At 41.6% G+C, this 18,235-nt stretch overlaps 1 protein-coding gene across 4 annotated transcripts in view; it reads right to left on the bottom strand.

Moving 5' to 3' along the window:
• Positions 1-1,387: 1,387 nt before the first annotated feature.
• The window catches only part of CLIP1 (CAP-Gly domain containing linker protein 1), an 84,104-nt gene continuing 67,256 nt past the window's right edge, over positions 1,388-18,235 (bottom strand). For 3 of the 4 annotated variants that reach the window (XM_074844354.1, XM_074844355.1, XM_074844356.1), the window contains 6 exons: positions 17,363-17,469; positions 14,139-14,259; positions 8,924-8,976; positions 3,400-3,517; positions 2,963-3,122; positions 1,388-2,190 (listed from right to left, as the gene is read on the bottom strand). In XM_074844354.1, coding sequence (XP_074700455.1) covers positions 2,084-2,190; positions 2,963-3,122; positions 3,400-3,517; positions 8,924-8,976; positions 14,139-14,259; positions 17,363-17,469 — 666 coding nt within the window. In that variant the 3' untranslated portion in view covers positions 1,388-2,083. The remainder of the gene's footprint in view (positions 2,191-2,962; positions 3,123-3,399; positions 3,518-8,923; positions 8,977-14,138; positions 14,260-17,362; positions 17,470-18,235) is intronic. The other variant, XM_074844359.1, reaches the window with a different exon arrangement.

Below are 18,235 nucleotides of genomic sequence, written 5' to 3'. Positions count from 1 at the left end.
ACAGGGTCCTTCTCCCTCCTAAAGGAGAAAGGCCTGCTCCCCTGCCCCGCCTGATAAGCTGGCTCGTCATTCTTGAGACCGAGGAAACACCACGGTGGTCAACACAAACAGATAATTACAAAAGCCCTTCTGAAGATCTGACATCTCAGCTGCCTTGCAGTACCTCCCTATTCCCTCATACTATAATATTTACTAAACAAAGTGCTCTGTTTGTGTAAATATCTGCACAAATACAGACATTATTTTAAAAAGAAACACATGTACCCTAATTTCTCTTTTCCCTCTATAGAAGAGAGCTGAAGTCACAGTATAACAAATAGGTTTTAGTTCTGTTTCTCTGGACTGGATCTCCCCATCTCAGTGCAGCTACCGGCCTCTGGAGAGCCAAGACTCTTCTCCTTAATTCAGAAAGGGCCAAACTCAACCAAACCCAACAACAAATAGGTTACGATACATCGGCGTTCGTGATCGCTAACTACAGAGGATCACTCTGCACCACCAGGTACACCGGAGTAACGGACCTAAACAAAGGCTGGCTTCAATCCCCCTAAATTCAAGAGAAAGCTACATTTGTCCTTCCTGAGAGCTGAAATCAGGCTGGTGCATTGTGCAGTTGACAGAACTGACCGCTACCACCAGCTCCCCAAACACGAGCCAAGGTTTTCCTTTAGGATTTATACCTGTCATAGTTATTTATCTCCTCTTCATTGCCATTGAGGGCTGCTTCACACATTCTTTGTATTTTCGAGTTCAATTCTTCGTTTCTCCTTTGCAGATCTACAATCACTGAATTCAGGAAGTCAATCTATGATAGTCAAGAACAAGGACAGTCAGCAGGTTGAGGACAGCACTTCAGAGAAAGCCAGCAACAAAGGAATAACCCTCAAACTGACATGGGCAGATCTGCATTCACTCTCAGCGCTGGATCACTGTATTAGAGAGCACCCGGGGACACTGAGAACGAGGGATGGGAACTTCCCAAAGGACCCCCGAGACCCTCCGTGCGATTTCTGGCCAGGGAGCCAGGCAGTTCTACCCAGCCAACACGCCTGAGACGTCGGTGGGTCTCAACCCACCACTGATCGATCAGGTTCTTTGTCTAATACTCCATTCTGAGCATAAATCCAGTTGTAGATTCTGATCAGAACCAGCGTCTCTGTTCCTCCGAACCCGCAGCTCTGGTGGGCGCTCTCGGAGCTGTCCTGGAGGGGACACACCTGGTGGCATCTCCCAAAGCCAGAGCCACGGAGACTGGCAAGCCAGCGCTGCAGCAGCGCTGCTGAATGTCATTAAGTAACACCTGGCTAATTAACAGTGAGTGAAATAAAGGAAGGCAAGAAGTGGAACAAACCTCGTGCTGATTGGAAGGAAGGGTTGCCATCAGCAGGTGAATTCAAGGAGGCAGAAAAACAGAAGAAGATTGGTGTCTGTTAATTACATTATTTCTGATCTCTGTACAGACTAGGAAGGACATTTTTTAATCGACATGACTGACACTAGTGATCTAACAAGGACTTTTATAACAAACAAAAGGTGCTTCTATTCTGTGTTTCCTCAGGCTGCCTGCTGCTGTGCTTCACATGTTCACTATGGTTATCATACTCTTTGACACATTTTTCCTGTTACCAAGCACATGCTAACTGAGCAAATTCCTTGCTCTGTTGCTGCCAATTCTGCTTCATTCTGGGTGAAGTTCTGCAGTTAAGCAGCAGCAAAGATCAGTATTTTCAACTGCTCAGAAGTAGCACAGGAGCTCAGGTAGCCCATTTCTCCAAGATGGCAAGTACCACAGGTTCAAGGTCACACCCCAGAAGCCTTTGGAAAAGCCAAGGAGCAGTTTGTGAGCGTGCTCTGCTGGGCTGCACCGCACCAACAGGCTGCAAGCCAAAACCTGCCACCCCTGCTTTCCTGTTTGCTTCCTCATGTTCCAGTAACTGGAACTATTTCTCCAGTATCGCTCATCACTTGATTCTTAACATTTACAATCATTCATATTTCCCTCCAGAACCAGTTTACAAGATAAATCTGCCCATTATAATCCTGATCTACAAAATCTGATAGGAACTTTCGCTTGAAAAATATGTCACTTTGCCTGCAGACACACAGCTGTTTTAGCATGCTGATGTTTCAGATCAAATACCTGCTTCTCTTTTGCAATTTCATCTTGAAGTAGATTAGCAGCAATGTCACCTTTAAAGAAAATAAAACAACAAAACCAAACAAGGTGTAAGTATCCAGTAATCTAAATGATGAATCACACAACGGCTTAGTCAGAGACTGAAATAATGTAATATAATAGCCTCTAATCTCCAAAACGTCTTATTCTCGCTGCTTTCTAATCACTCGGTATAAGCTTCGGTAAGGGCGACTTTGGGGAATTTTTTTGACCACTGCATGACAGAAGCATATTCAATACTGCATGTTAGTTATTAAAATACAAAAAATGTATGTATAGGGGACAGCTAACATCCCCAGATCTGCAGAGGAAGGCTCCTCTGTTGAGAAATGAGGCTGCAGTGACACGAAGCTTATGAAGCTCAAGCACAAGTGTCTAAAATGTGGGATTCCCAGGCTGGCGCTCAGGCAGGTGGTTTTATTACGATGCCTACACGCTACTTTACAGCAAGGAAAACCAGAACCAGTCTAAGAGAGGCCCTTGCACAGAAGCCACACCATGAGCAGGATGAAGTTTTCTGGCTTATGCACGTTTCATTTCAAGTCAAACTGCCCCCACCCCGGTGTAAATGGGGTTAACTGGCAGTGTTGGCAGCTGGTCACATTTTGCAGCTGGTCAGATGTTTTCCTTCATTCAAGTCTTATGTGTGTCCTGCAACAGGAAAGTCACTTTTCTTGGGAGGTTCAGTTAGTTAAACCTCCTTTTAACTATCTGGTTAACAATTGGCAAAAATCTACAAGATTAAAGCTGAAGGCACAGAGGCAGTAACGAGGGTCTCCCTTTTACCTGAGGAGCTAGATACAGTTAAAGGCTGTTCGTTGTTTTCCTTGAGTTTTTGCTCCAAGTTCTTCACCTTTTCCTCAAGTTTCAATTTATCAGACTCCAGTGACTTAACCACTGACTGCAAGGTTTTTGCAGAAGCGTTTTCTCCACGGAGCACCGTGATCTGTAAGAATTATTTGAGAATGCTTAGGCCTTCCAGAATGAACTCACAGCACCAAGGCAACATCCTTAGTGGTGAAGGCTAAACAGCTGCCAAAAAGACAAGCTAGAAGTCACCTAAGTAGGCAGGGATACATAAAGATTTAATTCTAAGGTTTAACTATGCTAAATTAATAGAGAAAAAGAATTTGGCAGCTCTTCAGTAGCAACCATACAAAGCTATATGCTTCTAGCCATAACTTAATCTGAAATTAAGAATCATCCCATTGTTTCTCATTTACCTCATTTCTGAGTTTTTCCAGTTCCTCATCTTTTTGTGTGATCAAGGCACTAGTAACACTGATGGATTTTTGTAAAGATGCTCTCTCTTCATCAATTTCTTTTTTTAATGTTGATTCTCTAAAAGAAAACCAAATACAACCAGAAATCATCGAAAGAATAGATTCTTGTATCGCCTGAAGAAGTTTAATTTAATTTCAAGTATTAGACTACTGTAAGAAGTGGTTCTTAAAAAGCAAATTTCAATTCTGTACTTGACTAAGATTTTATATATGTATAAATATTTCAGATGTTACAACTGTGGAAACAAAGCAAAAACTTTACCTAGGTAGTACATGCCAGAATCTGCATATCATCGTATCCATTTGAATTTAAAGAAGCAAGTTAATAGACTGGGGAGATACAGGATAAACAAACATGTTGCACAATGTTCCACAAAACCTAACTTCAGAGTTTTGTTACTTCTGGAAAATTATTAACAAGCAACAAAACATACATGCAAAGCTCATTATACAAGTTGTCATGCAAAGCATGGATGATGCTGGAAATATCAGCTGGTCCTCACTAATTTCAGTAACATTATTTCCTGAAAAACATACTTTGAAGTTTCTGGGCCTTCAGTAACTACTGTTTCAGCACAAAACCATGTGGGATTTGGTTTATTTCTTAGAAGAAGGGTTAAAAAAGAGCTCCTCCAGAGCAGGCACAAACCCCTTCTGTGTACGTATGTCCAGTTCTCCCAACCTCTTCAGCTGATCTAATAAGAGACACGACTTCTGCCTACAAGCCCTGTCCTGACAGTGATCTTCAAGCATCCCAGCTATGACATCCCCACACGGGCACTAACGAGTCTTCCTGATAGGTCACAGAATACACACAGAGGAGTAACTGTCCTCTGATGCGAGGACTATTGCTACAGCAGTTCCTTACAAGCTGAAAGGTTTTTGTTTAAAAAAAAATAAATTGTTACTCCAAAATCTATTTTTACTTTTCTAGAAGAGAATCTCGCATTTCAGAGCACCAAGCAGTGCCCAGCAGCTCTCAACTCTCCGAGCTCCTGCAGGTGTAGGCAGTTTCCTGGGCAATTCCGTACATCTCAGTTTGGAGGATCACGGTCGCACTGCCACGGCCATGAGCTGCTTCTTACTAGCTGAGAGCGCTGAAGCCAAACGAGGCTACCTGAGTGCGTACCCACTACACAAAAAGCAGGAAGTAGCCAAGACTTCAAAGATCCCAAGCGACGTAACGATGTCATTTAAGTAATTAAACCAAATTACACTCTCTTAGGACTGTTGAAGGGATCGAGCAGAGTGCGTCCTTGTGTGACGATGCTCGGTAAGTAGGGGACAGCTGTTAAGTTCAAACGGAAAAGTTTTCGTATCTACAGTTAGTGAGAGCCACGATACCCAGACCATGAAATACAATAAATCTCACCGACTCGAGATAAATAGGAAACTCAACAATGAGAGCACAATTAATGCAATTCTTTCATTGTTAAGATTATACTTGGGAATGGAAGCAGCAAGTGGAGAATCTGGGGTTTAGAAAAGCTGATGCAGCTACCAAACAAGAACCAAAAGGTTGATTTTGGTTTGGGTATATTTTTACAATGAGAGAATTAATATAAGCAGAAACACAACGAATTGCAGACTGCACGAACTTGCCTTCAAATACAAGTTATACTCCTGTTAATAAAACCCCAAAGAGCAACGGCATTTAGCAGGTCTCCTCGCCAGCCCTGATTCAGCAAAGCCCTCAAAGCGTGACAGCACTCTCTGCGTTCTTCAGCAGGGTCACACACGTGCTCCAGCCTAACCCATGTTGTTTTTAAATGCTTTGCTGAATTGGATCAAAAGCGCAGGGCGGTGGTGTGGGAAAGAAATGTGCCACCAATGCTTGGGATGCTGCTGACAGAGCGCAGCTGCCCTCTCCAATCCACAGAGCTGCAAATCCAGCCTTTACTGGAAAGTACATCTGGAAGTTGCTGCTCACAAGCTCTGCCGTACCTGAGACACACCCGGGCTTCCCTTTGCTATACACGCAGCTGTACAAGGGCAGATGGAAACCCCAGTGACTCATCTCACGTTCGAGAGCTTGTTATTTAGCTGATGTTTCCACTTTTTGGTCAGATCTTTATCTTAGAGATCAAGACCAAACACATGCTTTTGTACAAACATGGTTAACTTGCCATTTAGTGGGCTTGGTTTCAACCACCACAAGCATTTAGGGGGTTGAAAAAGGCAAACGGTTTGTGAGCATATAAATACATATTTACAAATTCAATATAGGAGTTAAGAATGCTGTAACACAAGGGGAGAGAAACAAGGGAAGAAAAGAGAAGAGAAAACAAGAGGGGGAAAAAGGTCCCTGTAATGTAGCATTGTTTTTTTCTTTCACAGGGCAGTCTCTCTGGGAAAGATGCTTTACAGCACCAGTTGGAGGCCCTCTAAAATGTTGAAACTGGAAAACTTACAAATATAGTAGGTATATGTCACTACTTATACGTAAGCGTGGATCGCAGTTCACTTCCAGCATCAGCTGAGTCTACCCCACTGATGCTCTCAGCTTCTGCATCGTTCGTAGTATGATTCATACGAGGGAGAGTAAATGTAAGGAGCATATGTTGAATGTGAAATAACTACGTACTGATAACTTGCAAGAAAAATCTTGTGGAAACTATTTATTTATCAGGAGAAAAAAAAAAAAAGGAAATTGATCTGGTGAACTTAAACTTTTCCCCTGCCAATTCAAGTCCAAAATACCTGCTTGCCAGCAGGGATTAAAAAAACCCCAACAATAAAAATTACTTTGTCATTTCACAAGCCATTTTAAAATTTCACTTTCTTGAGGAGGTTAAACCACATTTTGAACAGTGTGTGTAAGTCATGGGAGAGAGAGGTTTTTGTTTTGTTTTAACATAAAAAAAATAAAAATCACCCAGATTCTTCCCTTACTACAAAAATAAGAAATTCTAAGAATGAAGCAAATACCTTAAAGTGTTACTGGGCAAGCTTTAAAAATGCAAGATAACAAGAACCACATGTTAGAAACATGGAGTAGAAATGGAAAATACTGTAAGGAAGAACTAAATTTGCACCAAGGGGCTTTTCTGTTTTGGTAAAAAATATAGACTTTTTTTAAATATATATATATATATATATAGCTGAGTATTTTACAAAACAAAAGCAAGACACCAAGGGACAAAGGCAGCCAAAATATGTACAACAACTTTACTTAAAAAAAAAATAATTATTTATTGTAACGTGGATAGACTTTCTTGAGTCTTACCATTAAAGACACACAGATATAGCAAAGGAAGCAAGGGTAGGAAAGGGAAGAGAGAGGAATGAAATGAGTATCGATAAATAGCGCAAGCTCAAAGACAGTAAGACAGTTAGCAACCCACAATGAACCTAATGAGCTGAAGTAACATAGAACCCCCTTAGATTCATAAATATCTAACTCCTGTCTCTCCTAGCAGGACTATTTCATAGAGGGAGCTGCTAAAATAGAGGAAGAGAATTCCTGTGGGCAGAAGGCAGGTGAGAAGACTACTGCTAGGGATTTGACCTAATTGAAACAAAAAGATGTCTCTTCTTCACTATCTCAAATTCTTAAGACAAAAGGAGGAAATCATCGCTCATCTCATCATCAACCTCAGTGGAATTTGGGAATTCAGAGAGACTCTTTTTCATTTAATTAGCTCTTCGTTCAGCCTGACTTTCTTTGTTAGCAAACAATGCCCTATGCTGGTGTATTCTGACCCCTCATGGCCTGCAGTCTGCTTCAGCCAGGCTGACTGTTTCTGAGACTTGTTTTGTATTGGAGTTTATTCAGCACTGTTGAGGAATGTCGTTAAGCCACTCACAGACTCGGGCATCTCAGTGTAACCGACTGAAGGTAAAGTAATGTTAACATTCACTTTAATGATTTCATAATCATCTAGATTATTTTAGGCAGCTCACACAGAGTAAAAACAGGAGAAGGAAAATCTCAGCCACACACCTTTTTTTTTTTTTTTTTGTAACTTACTAAAGAATCTGTTTTTTAAAATGTATATGAAATAGAACTGCCAGAAAGTATTGAATGAATCTTGGGTCCTCACTCCCTCCTTCCTTCCCTTGAGTAACTTTCAGGTGTTACACTATTTAAAATACATGTTTTAAACCATGTTAAATAAACAGGCTATAAACAGCATTCTAAGCTGTCAGCAGCACTAACATCCTCCTTTCCCTTCCCTTCCTCCACATCAAATATGCTGGAGATGATCCTCAGTTGGTGTAAACATACTGATTATGGTGGATGTCAAATGGTCTTTACACCAGCTAAACATTTGTCTCACCTTAAAAAAAAAAATAATCATCTCTACCTTAAAAAAAAAATCCTTCCTCTTAAAAAAATAACTTCCAGTTATTTTTCTATTTTGCTATTCTACGCAGCTAAAGGCCGAGTGATGCAGTTCATGAGGCTGGTTGAAGCTGGAGGCTCAGCTGCTCACTTGCCGCTGTCTAAAACTGCTCAGACTCTGACACCCTGAGGAAGCTGGAGCTGGCGCAAACCCCGGCGGCCTTTCGAAGGCCGTGGGATACAGCAGGGCATGACCCACCTCCCAGACAACAGGCTTCTAGGGAATAAACAAGGGAGCAGCGTGTAATACCGAGTAGCTAAGGATGTGCATAAATACCGAAGTGCCACTCGCTGTTCTTCGTGGCGACCATTATAAATTCAGGAAATTTAACAGGGGTTTGTTTGTTTTTCCTGGAACACACTTGGTGTCATGGAGAGCTGCATCTGTTTCTAAGGATTTATATAACTACTTTTGAAAAGCCCACATTGTCCTAAAGACATCATGGCACTTAGCCAATTAACTTTCCACACCCATGCTGCAGAAAGACAGTAAATTTTGTAACTTGGGACCATTTATTGAACAGCACAGTTTACACATGGATGCCCCAGTCACCCAGGACAAATCTCCTGGTATTGAAAAACAGTGCTGAATGAACTGCAATAATTACTGCCACAATGAACTCAAATCCCAGAATTATGAGAACAAGCCATTCAACGCTGCGTAACTTCCGCTTTTCTTTCTTTCTTTCTTTTTTTCCTTTTAATAACAACAATCCTTAGCATCACTGTATTTTTCCATTACTCCTTAAGAACTGGAGGGGTCAGACCTGTAGGCATGCATTTTTCTCAGACTGAGGGACAATCCAATATTCCAGAGCAGACTAAAACCAAACACTGAACTGGTTACTGAAAATGAAAAGAACTGCTACAATGCAAGAGGTGCACGACTAAAGAGGAAATGGTAAAGACCACTGCTTACATTAATACAGTTACACTTCCTTCTCACTTTTAATAAAGAAAATGTGGACGATACCATCTACAATCCAACGTGTGTAACAACCTCAGTGCTTTTAACTATGATACAACAGAAAAGAACTGCTTTCTTAGCAGAGTTCTTATGTTTTCTGAAGTTTTCTGTACGGCTGTATAGGTAAACACACATCAGAAAAAACAACTTACCTCTTTTTCATTTCTAATAACTGGTTATTGAGAACTGATCTCTCCTCTTCCAGCTAAAACACAAGAAGACTACAGTTAATACACTAAGGATTGTTTCCTTAGCATAATATATCAGAGCATCATTATCTTCATAAAATGAACATGGGAGAGGCTGCAGAGCCTAAAAATCCTCAAAGTAATCTATTTTCTATTAGGACACCACACGCACACAAACACAAATTGTTCAGTGACCAAGATCATCAGCTAGTGAGGGGCTATTACTGTGTTACACCCTATTTTCACGTCCTGGGCACACGAGAGAGGTGTGAGGCCACCACTGCCTTGTGCCCTATTTCCAGACCCCACGCACACCAAGGAGGACCGTGAGGCTTTGGTGCGCCTGGCTATTTAGCCCAGGAGTGGTGAATTACTGGATTTGCTGTTGTTCTGACCTGGATAATTGTACTACTGATCCGTATTTGTTACTGTACCGTTATTTCGAGATAAATTATTGATCCCTAAAGCTGTTAGTCTGGTGTTTGTTACCGTATCCTGAACCCCTAAGTCGGCAGTGGCACCCTAATCCCTTACAACTTCAGCTGAAAATATTGTTGCTGCAGGTTCTCGTGGTCCAAACTGACAGGTCCACATGGGTTTTAGAAAAGCAAAACAAACCAAACACCATAATTTGTATAACAACAAAACTGTAAAGTCACTCCACAAACACTGGGGTAACTGAACTGCTGGTAAGGTTAGGAAATTAACTATTTTTCAGGCCAGTTATTTCTTTTTCACCATCTCCTCCTTTCTTCTCACTCAGTGGCCCAAGTCAGCAATTACTGCCCTGCAGAACTGGTTACAGGAGCAACTACCTGCACCTTGACTTGAACACAACATCCCCTTAGATTTCTCAAGCTTTCAGGGTTCACCCACAAGGTCAGCAAGACCTACATTTGTAACAGAAACCTCAGAGCCCTGGGAACAGCAGCAAATACTCTTTTACTGACTAAATACTTCTAGCACTTTGCAGACATTCAGGTTTGGCACAGACAGGCACAGAAAGCGTTAAGCAAGTTCCAATGAGAAGGAAGGTTGTCTGTCAGCCTCCAATTCTCAGCTAAATGCAGCTCAACTAGATAACATGTCTCCTCTGTATTTTCTGACAACTTACCTTCTCCTTTCACATACTGCAGCGCTGTTAAGCCTTTCAGGTTTAAGATTAATTGGTGTCATTTTGCTGGGGCTTAATCAGACAGCTTTATTGATATGAAAAAGAGATACTAGAAGGGTGTAGAGAGACTTACAATAAGAAGTCTTAAAGCAAATCTTAAGTGTCTCTCTCAAGGAAAGTGACCACTGCTATGGGGGTATGGCCAAATATTTCCTGCAGGCAAATCAGACCCAGGAATTTCAGCAGCAGCACAAAGTACACCCCCTGTTTCCAAGAATTTTTGTCTGCTTCCTACACAGAGACAGCCTGTATGAACTCCTTACATCTGTACAGACTGATGACATAAAAAAGAGAAGGAAAAAAGAATATGAAAATTCTGAGAAGTGTTTCACTTGTAAATCCCAATGAGCTGCACGTTACTCAGCCGCCTCTCCAGAACCCCCTCTGACAACTGTTTTATGTGGCCCCTCTCCCCCCTCAGACTCACGTTGCAATCTCCTGTCCATCACACTTTTCCAGCTGTTTTTTTGGACTACTTTTCCTCTACCAGCACTAGCATTTCTCTACAGTCACACTGTGCAGCATTAACCTGGCCACATTCTACAAACAAATCACTTTGTCTGTGAGCTTAATCTTCTGGTGTTTATGCTCTTGACTGCCACTTGCAATCCGAAAAACCTCACACTGACCTGATTCACCCTTTGCTGCCCAGAGGCCATGTCCACAGAGCTCCATGACACCCTCCTCCCCCGCCCCAAACACACCTCAGCTATTTACCAGTTTCTTTTAGGAAAAGACTGTGGTGCCTGTTTAACTCGGAAAACCCTTCAATATTTGCAGAATGCTCCAAGATTGTGAGCATAAGCCCTGTATCTCCCCTCCCTTTCAGCTTCCTGCTTGGCTGTGGAGAGGTGAGTGATTTTTGTACAGACCAAGACAGAAGTGAATTTAAAAGAAAGAAAAGTAAAGGACAAGATGACAGGGGAGTTGTGCAGCTTCTAAACCCCTGTTGCAGCTGCATGGGTCACGGATCAAGCCTTGAGCAGTTTCTGCCTGTAGAAGGGGAGAAATGACACCCCTTCTCTCAACATTTCTCCTGCAATCCACTCATTCTCTCATTACCCTCAGAGCAGACTTCTCACATATCTTCAATAAAAGATGGACCAGCTGAGCTAATAGATGTTTCGACACTTTTTCCAATGAAGTTAAAATGCCTGGACAGGTGTGAGGCTCCCAAAATACCACAACAAATAAGCCAGAAAAGTTCCCCGAGCTCAGTATCTATCTGACTGGGAATCTTTAGCTAATTACAAACAACTAATTATTTATGGATCGATATAGAAAAGCACCCCTCAGCATCTTTAGTACAAGACACTTTAACCTTTAGATATCAGGATAAATCATTCATGAAACAGTATTCATTAATTTTGCAAAGTGTGCCACATGCAGCCACAGATTCACTAACCCAATTGACTTGCTAGAATTTATATAGTTACCATAGCAACTGCTCAAAATACTTAAAACATATGCTTGCTACCTTTCCTACTGCATTTTAACAGGCACATGCACAGAACCTCACACAGACCGAAGCTCTGCTACATTCTGTGCTTTCCTCCCTGCTGTCCAATTTTTCAGTATCCCCTGCAGAAAATGCAGCTCCATGAGCAATCCTGTCCCCTGTTAAACCTCTTCATTGCCACCACAGACACTTGTTCTCTAAAATCTAATCGAGCAATTCTTCACAGTAACATTTTCTCCACTCCCCCCAGACAGCCTGAACCAAGGAAGCCCAGAGCATGCTGCACCCTGGTGCCCAAACACAACGTGCATTCACCCCAAGTAGAACTGGGGGGGATCCCTGAGACTGTGCGAGAATCCTCAATGCTGGCTGGTTTTCTTGCCATTTCATTAAGAGGACCCAGCAGCATCAAAGGTAGAGCAAGGGGACTGTAAGTTTACGTTGGGTAAGATCTAAAGAAAAAATAAAAAAAAGGAAAGAAGTCCTACTCTTCAGGGTCATGGCAGGTTTCTATCAGACTGAAAAGGATGGTTAGTACTTTACAGGCTCCAGATGAGACAGGGAACGCTTTTTAGGAGCAACCCTGAAATACGACCGATCTGGGCAGGTGGACCACACGTTTCACCACTCAGAGCTGAACTAAGCTGAGAAGAGCTGCACTCATTAGTTACGTGACGCTCAGCAGGAAACCAGCATTTTTAAATGACACCATTTTGCCTTTGTTCCTTTGGCCACAACAGAGCTCCCTGGAATACCAGATGCCTCTTCCATTTTTTCAGGAGGCCATGCAGTTCACTAGACCTAAAGACACCATAGCCCAAATACTATGTTTAGAAAATGCAGCAGATGGCATTCCCACGTTTCCAAGATTCAGGTTACATCTTCCTCGCAGAAGAGGACGTAACGCAACACGAACGGCTGAAGAAGGCAAACAGAGTGTTTCTCCAAGCTTCAGCAGATCTTCCAGATCTTTGATCTTGGAGCCATCTACTCCCGGGCAGAAAAGGCCACGTTGCAAGTGAACTGAGAATACTCCAGTTTGCAAGAGACTGATTAATCCCCATGCTTCACCGACTGCGCTCTATCCTGGCCACGACATCCCCAGACAGCAGGACTCCGTCGCAAGGTCACCTGGAAACAACGGCGGCCACAGAGGGAGATCGCCCTGACCGCTGCCAGCCTACGCCTGGGGGGCCGAAGGGTCCCCTCCCTCGGGGACTTGCTGTGTATCAACTCCGGCTACATACAACAGGCAGAAAGATACAGACCAATGCTGCCGAATCCTTTTCAAGTTACAACTCTTTCTGAAAATAACAGGTTGCCTCAAAGATTCTGAAATAATTTAAGAAAACATGTGGGAGTGGGGAGCAGAGCTCCCACTGGCTGTTTAGGATGACAGCGTTCTCTTACCACACCACTACTCAGATGCAGCATGAGTCAGTGGTGGAGCCCACACGTCTGGGACTCTTGTTAATCATCTCCAAAGGCTCTTCAGGATGAAGCAGCTCGTGCATTACTCCTGTCAGCAGACAGAAGGGTTTAAAAACTGGCCTGATCTGCAGTCACCCATTCTCAGTATTTCAAAATAGAACCGTTTGGGGAAAAGCCAGCCTCTTGGCTTCAAAAATATTAGTCTTTGTTGCAGGTTGGCGAGATCTGTCTCACTGTCACTGGGAAGAAGCATACCCCTCTTCTGCACAAGTGCCATCTCAGCAAGGCAACATATAAACCCATGTCTCCTATGTGCTTGCTTTTGGACAAGATATTCCTAAAATGTCTTTGTGGTGTGGCTATCACGGGAACTGCTCCACAAGAACTAAGCCCTCCATATTTAATGGCTGTAAATCTAATTTCTCTTTTGGCAAGTACTAGTGGTATAAGCTGTGTAACTCAGCCCATACTTTAAGATTCCAACAACATGTTAAAATGTAATAGTAAAAAATAAAAAAAATAAAATTTAAGAGAGTTGTCTTCTCCTCTATAAACTACCACCAGAAAAACATCTTGCATCGATTCTACCCCTCTACTGGCTGCAGCACTGTTCATGTACATGCACAGTATGAAGTTGAAGCAAGCTTACACGTGCATAGCGCTTTTTAGAGACAGAGTCCAACCAAGTAGTTTTAAATAGTATTCGGAAATACATCCTAAATACCCTTTTTTTTTAGTGGGAAGGGAGAGCAGGAAAAAGGAGGAGAATTAAATAGCTAGATTTCCTTAGTACTGGGTAGATGGAGATTTCCACAGTTGTATAACAAAATTACTCCCGACAGAAATAGCAAGTGTCTGTTAATACATTTGGCTAAAGCATATTTAATTTATGCTTATTCTCAGGCCTCCTAAGTATCCTTCACAGGTTACGTAACCTTCTGTCAGCCTGCAGTTCTAACCTCCCAATGCAGGTGGCTTCCAAATTTATTTTAAAACATTCTCAGAACAACTCATCTTTCAAGCACAAACATGCAGTGCAACGTCACCCAGGCATCAGCGGAAACAGCACGCACAGCACTTGCACCAGAGATCAGGAAACGTTCCAGCCACTCTACCTTCTGATGACTTGTGACTTCGTCCCTGCTCCTGCCCAGCTCCTCGGCAAGTTTCACGTTCTCCTCTTGCAAAGCTGCAAGCTGCTGGGACTTCTGAGCTGCTGCCAGCTTGAGCGCTTCGCTGCGAGGACAGAGAGTGCATCGTTACCATAGGAACGAGAGAGGCAAGAAAAAACTGTGGGAGAGATTCAGCTTCACAGCTTGGAAAAATACATCTAGGTCACGTGTCTAATGGGATCTATAATAAAGGTGACAATCTATACCTCAGGTGCACAGGGGTAGGTGTAGCCCTGAAAAGCAGTAGCAGCACAAAACTCCTTTTCCTTTACATGTATCAGATACTCAGGGAAATGGAAGGTAAGTCCAGCCTGCGAGTTCTGCATGCTTTCAACCGTTAGCAAATGCTTGGCTTCAGAAATATAGGGTAGGCTTTGGCAAGAGTGTTGGCAAGGTTTATAGCCTAGACTTTCTCAGAAGTGAACTCTGTAGCCAGAGGTAAAACACGAGAAAAAAAAAAAGGGGCCAAGAAAAAAAGAAAAAGAAGAAAAATCTTACAGTTCCTCTTATTTAAATACTCCCTACAAGGTCTGACACCCAAACATACAAGAATGTGTAAGATTGCAGGAGGCAAAACAGGAAAATATCTAATCTATTCCATTATTTTAACAGATACAAAACTGAAAAGGAGACAAAATAAAAGCTGAAGAAAAACATGGATTTGCAGGTTTCATTAGCCTACATCGCCACTAATAAATGTGGTTTCCTTAAAGTAAGTTTATTTTCAACAAATTTTTGAAAAAAAAAATATTTTGCATGCCTGCCTGTAACACAAACGACTAACACAAGTTTTTGTAAGATTTGACAATATCTTACAAAAAATAAAAGATAAGCTTCAGTTCACTAAACAGTAATTTTTATAACTGTTTGTTTTCATAAAAAGGTATCTCAGTACTCCTATGTGCCAATATTACACAGAGTTAAACCCTGACTGGAATATTAAAAATACTTTTATGACTGTGGGAGGTAGAAGAACCCGTAAGTCAGAAACTTATTCAAGCACTTCAAAATACAAGGACTCTGTGGTCTATTATTGGGCACATTTAAACAAAAGGAAGCCTGATTTACTTTTTGAATTCAGCATGTAATATGACTAAGATTTTCCAGCCATTGCTTCTATCTGGTCTCACCTCGACCAATTTCCACTCCGATCCACCTAGCCTGGATTAAACAGGCCAGCTCCCACCCCGAATATCGATTCAAATTATCTTGGTACAAAGCTACTTGCCAATGCAGGAACATACCTATTTTTAACCACAATTGTTTGCTGAACTGCAGCACTAACCAGTTCTCCTCTTTTTGCTTTCGGCATTAAAACGTAGAGTCAGGGCATTGTAAAAAAAAGCACAAAAAACACCGGGGTCAATTTGTGTGAGATGCTCCCCTGTGTTTGGTGCCAAGACTGATAGCTGCGAGTGCCTTACAGTGTGCAGTACTAAATGAATACACAACATCCAGCCAGTATTTCTGCTTTTCTTCACTGCAGTTTTTCACAAGAAGGCTCTTTTACAGAGGACACCAGTGCCACTGTAACATCACCCCACCTCCAACAGGCGCTGCTCTGGAGGCAGCGGCGTGTCCCTACCTACAGTCGCTGCTCTTGTGGGCAAAAATCTTCCCTCCGCTCTCTATTGCAAAGCCCAGGGCACTACCTTCACCAACTGACCTCTCAAAGGTGCACTCTCCACCCACATTACTGCTGGTCAAGAAATGCCTATTATCAAGCTATTTCTTTACTCTAATTAAAACAAGGCAGCACACAAAATAATTATGACAACAAAGATCAATTAAAAAACAACTAGACAAGCTTCCACTTATGCACAACGTCTCCTACCACTGATGATTAGAGACCACATTCAGCAATAGTCCATGACTAGGATTAACTTTAAGAAAAAAAAAAAAAAATTGAAAAAACCCCACAAAGCGATCAGGATCATGAGAACACCTTTCAGTGCTGACGATATTCAAGGAAATACCTTCTGTAAATAACTTCTGCTTGACAAATTACAGTCTAATATATTTTGTCTTTCCACGAACCCAGAGTCTGCTGGCCCCGTGCTGTTCCAGCATTGGAGCAACTAGTCTGGCAATAATGATTTTGCTTAGGCATTTCCCATGAGCACTGAAGCAGGTAGGAATTGCACATGGAACAAAATCCTGCCTTCCTCAAAGGTGGGTGCTGTCTATACAAGCCTGCAGGTTTTTAGAAGCAAGCAGCAAAATCTCTCAGTCATACAGAAACTTGGTATTAATTCTGTGTGCTGATTTCCTTGTGCCCTGTCTTCACCTCAGAGCAGTGGTTAAGAACTGTCACAAAATGACTTATGGAGAGAACAATAATAATAATTAGTCAAAGCTGCTTTTAGCTCTCAGTCTAGATTCCAGCTTTCACTCCATGAGTCAAGAAATTCTTCTTGGAGTGCAGGTGGGAACAGATTTGTGATTCAATGCATTACATCTCTGAAAGCTGGGGGACATGCAGTTACTGGAGGGGAGCAATAACTAGGAATTTTATTCACAGTGGCACACCAAAAGCTTTGATACAATGAGATTTCACAGGGCAAATTACCTTATATCAGCTGCTTTGCAGTTAATTTGTTGTGTACAATGTTACACATGGTTAGTGTAGTACATAAGAGGTAGCTTTGCAAATGAAGCATCTCACATGACAGGCAATTAACTCTGGTTTTACATACTACATATGGCATTTGGATTGTGACAGTTAGAAAATAAATGCACAGTGGGTCAATGGGAATAAACTGGATAAAGCAACCAATGAAAAATAAAAGTAGAACCAGATTTTCTGTAAACAAAGCCACTTAAAACTACTTAACACTCCAAGTGTATTTGTAATTCAATCCAAACAGAATTTCTTTTATTATAAAGCTTTTAAAATAACCTAGTGCCCTCAGGTGGCAGAACACTAAACTTCCTCCAAAAAACAAATTATTTCAAACAATGCCTGGAGGGAAGGATTTGCTTCAATATCCTTCAGCAATTCAGGAGCAACGTTCTGATTTCAAGTCAAACTCATATTTAATTTTGACCTAATATCTGCTTTATAAGTGAGGATATTGGAGAGATACTGAAAGACAATTTTTTAAAAGATGAAAGGTAAATGTAACTACAAAGTAATGGTTTAACAGATTTAACATTGAAATACTTACAATTCTTTTCTAAGTTCTTCCACTTTCTTGTTCTCCAGATCTAGCAGCTCTTTTGATTTATTAAGTTCCTCTTCATTTTTCAGGTTGTTTTGTTTAAGCATGTCCAACTTAAAGAGGAAAAACACCTCATTACACTAATGCAACTATACAGTTCTTAGGTGTAGCACTCGGAAAAGATATTCAGCAAAACGGGGGCCTGAGCTGAGCTGTTCCACTTCGTCATCTTTAGTCCTTAAATTAAGTCAGTCTGTCTGTACTGAGAAGCATGTGTCTAACAAAAAATGTTATGAGACCTTCTGCAGTCAAGTCGAGCAGCACAAAGAATCCCAAGCCCATTGAAGAGCAGCTTACAGTAATCCGATGTATATACCCTGATATAAAAGGTAAAGCTCCAAAGCATCTCCATTTTAAATGCTATATATGACTCAAAGCACATTTTTAAAAAAAATTCAATGCTCGTTGCTAAAATTAGCTGCTCCCTTGATCTTTATTCCTCTAAAATAACTGGTAACAAGTTCTGTGCTTTACCATACCTTAATTTCTGAGAAACAGTAGGCTGAATGTTGTGCTTGCAACCATAAGCAATGAATTCCTCTCAGAAATCTCGTTGCATGGGACAAATTGCTGTGTATCTATTTACTGAGTTCGCATCTACCACGTAAACACCACAGGCTCGCGAACCTTATTTGTTCACGTTCAGCAATACATTGTGTTACGTAAGAGGTAATCTACAGCCATTCTCATGGCATTACAGGACCCCGCAGATTTATTTATTTTTTAATCCAGAAAGTGAATCCCTGCCATTACTAACGTCACTGCTTTTAATTCTCCAGTCCTCAGATCTTGTTGGAAATCATTACTGTTTCAGCACAA

The sequence above is a fragment of the Strix aluco genome, chromosome 18 (assembly GCF_031877795.1).
Source record: "Strix aluco isolate bStrAlu1 chromosome 18, bStrAlu1.hap1, whole genome shotgun sequence".
Taxonomy (NCBI): domain Eukaryota; kingdom Metazoa; phylum Chordata; class Aves; order Strigiformes; family Strigidae; genus Strix; species Strix aluco.
This window is presented reverse-complemented; position numbering and strand designations above follow the sequence as displayed.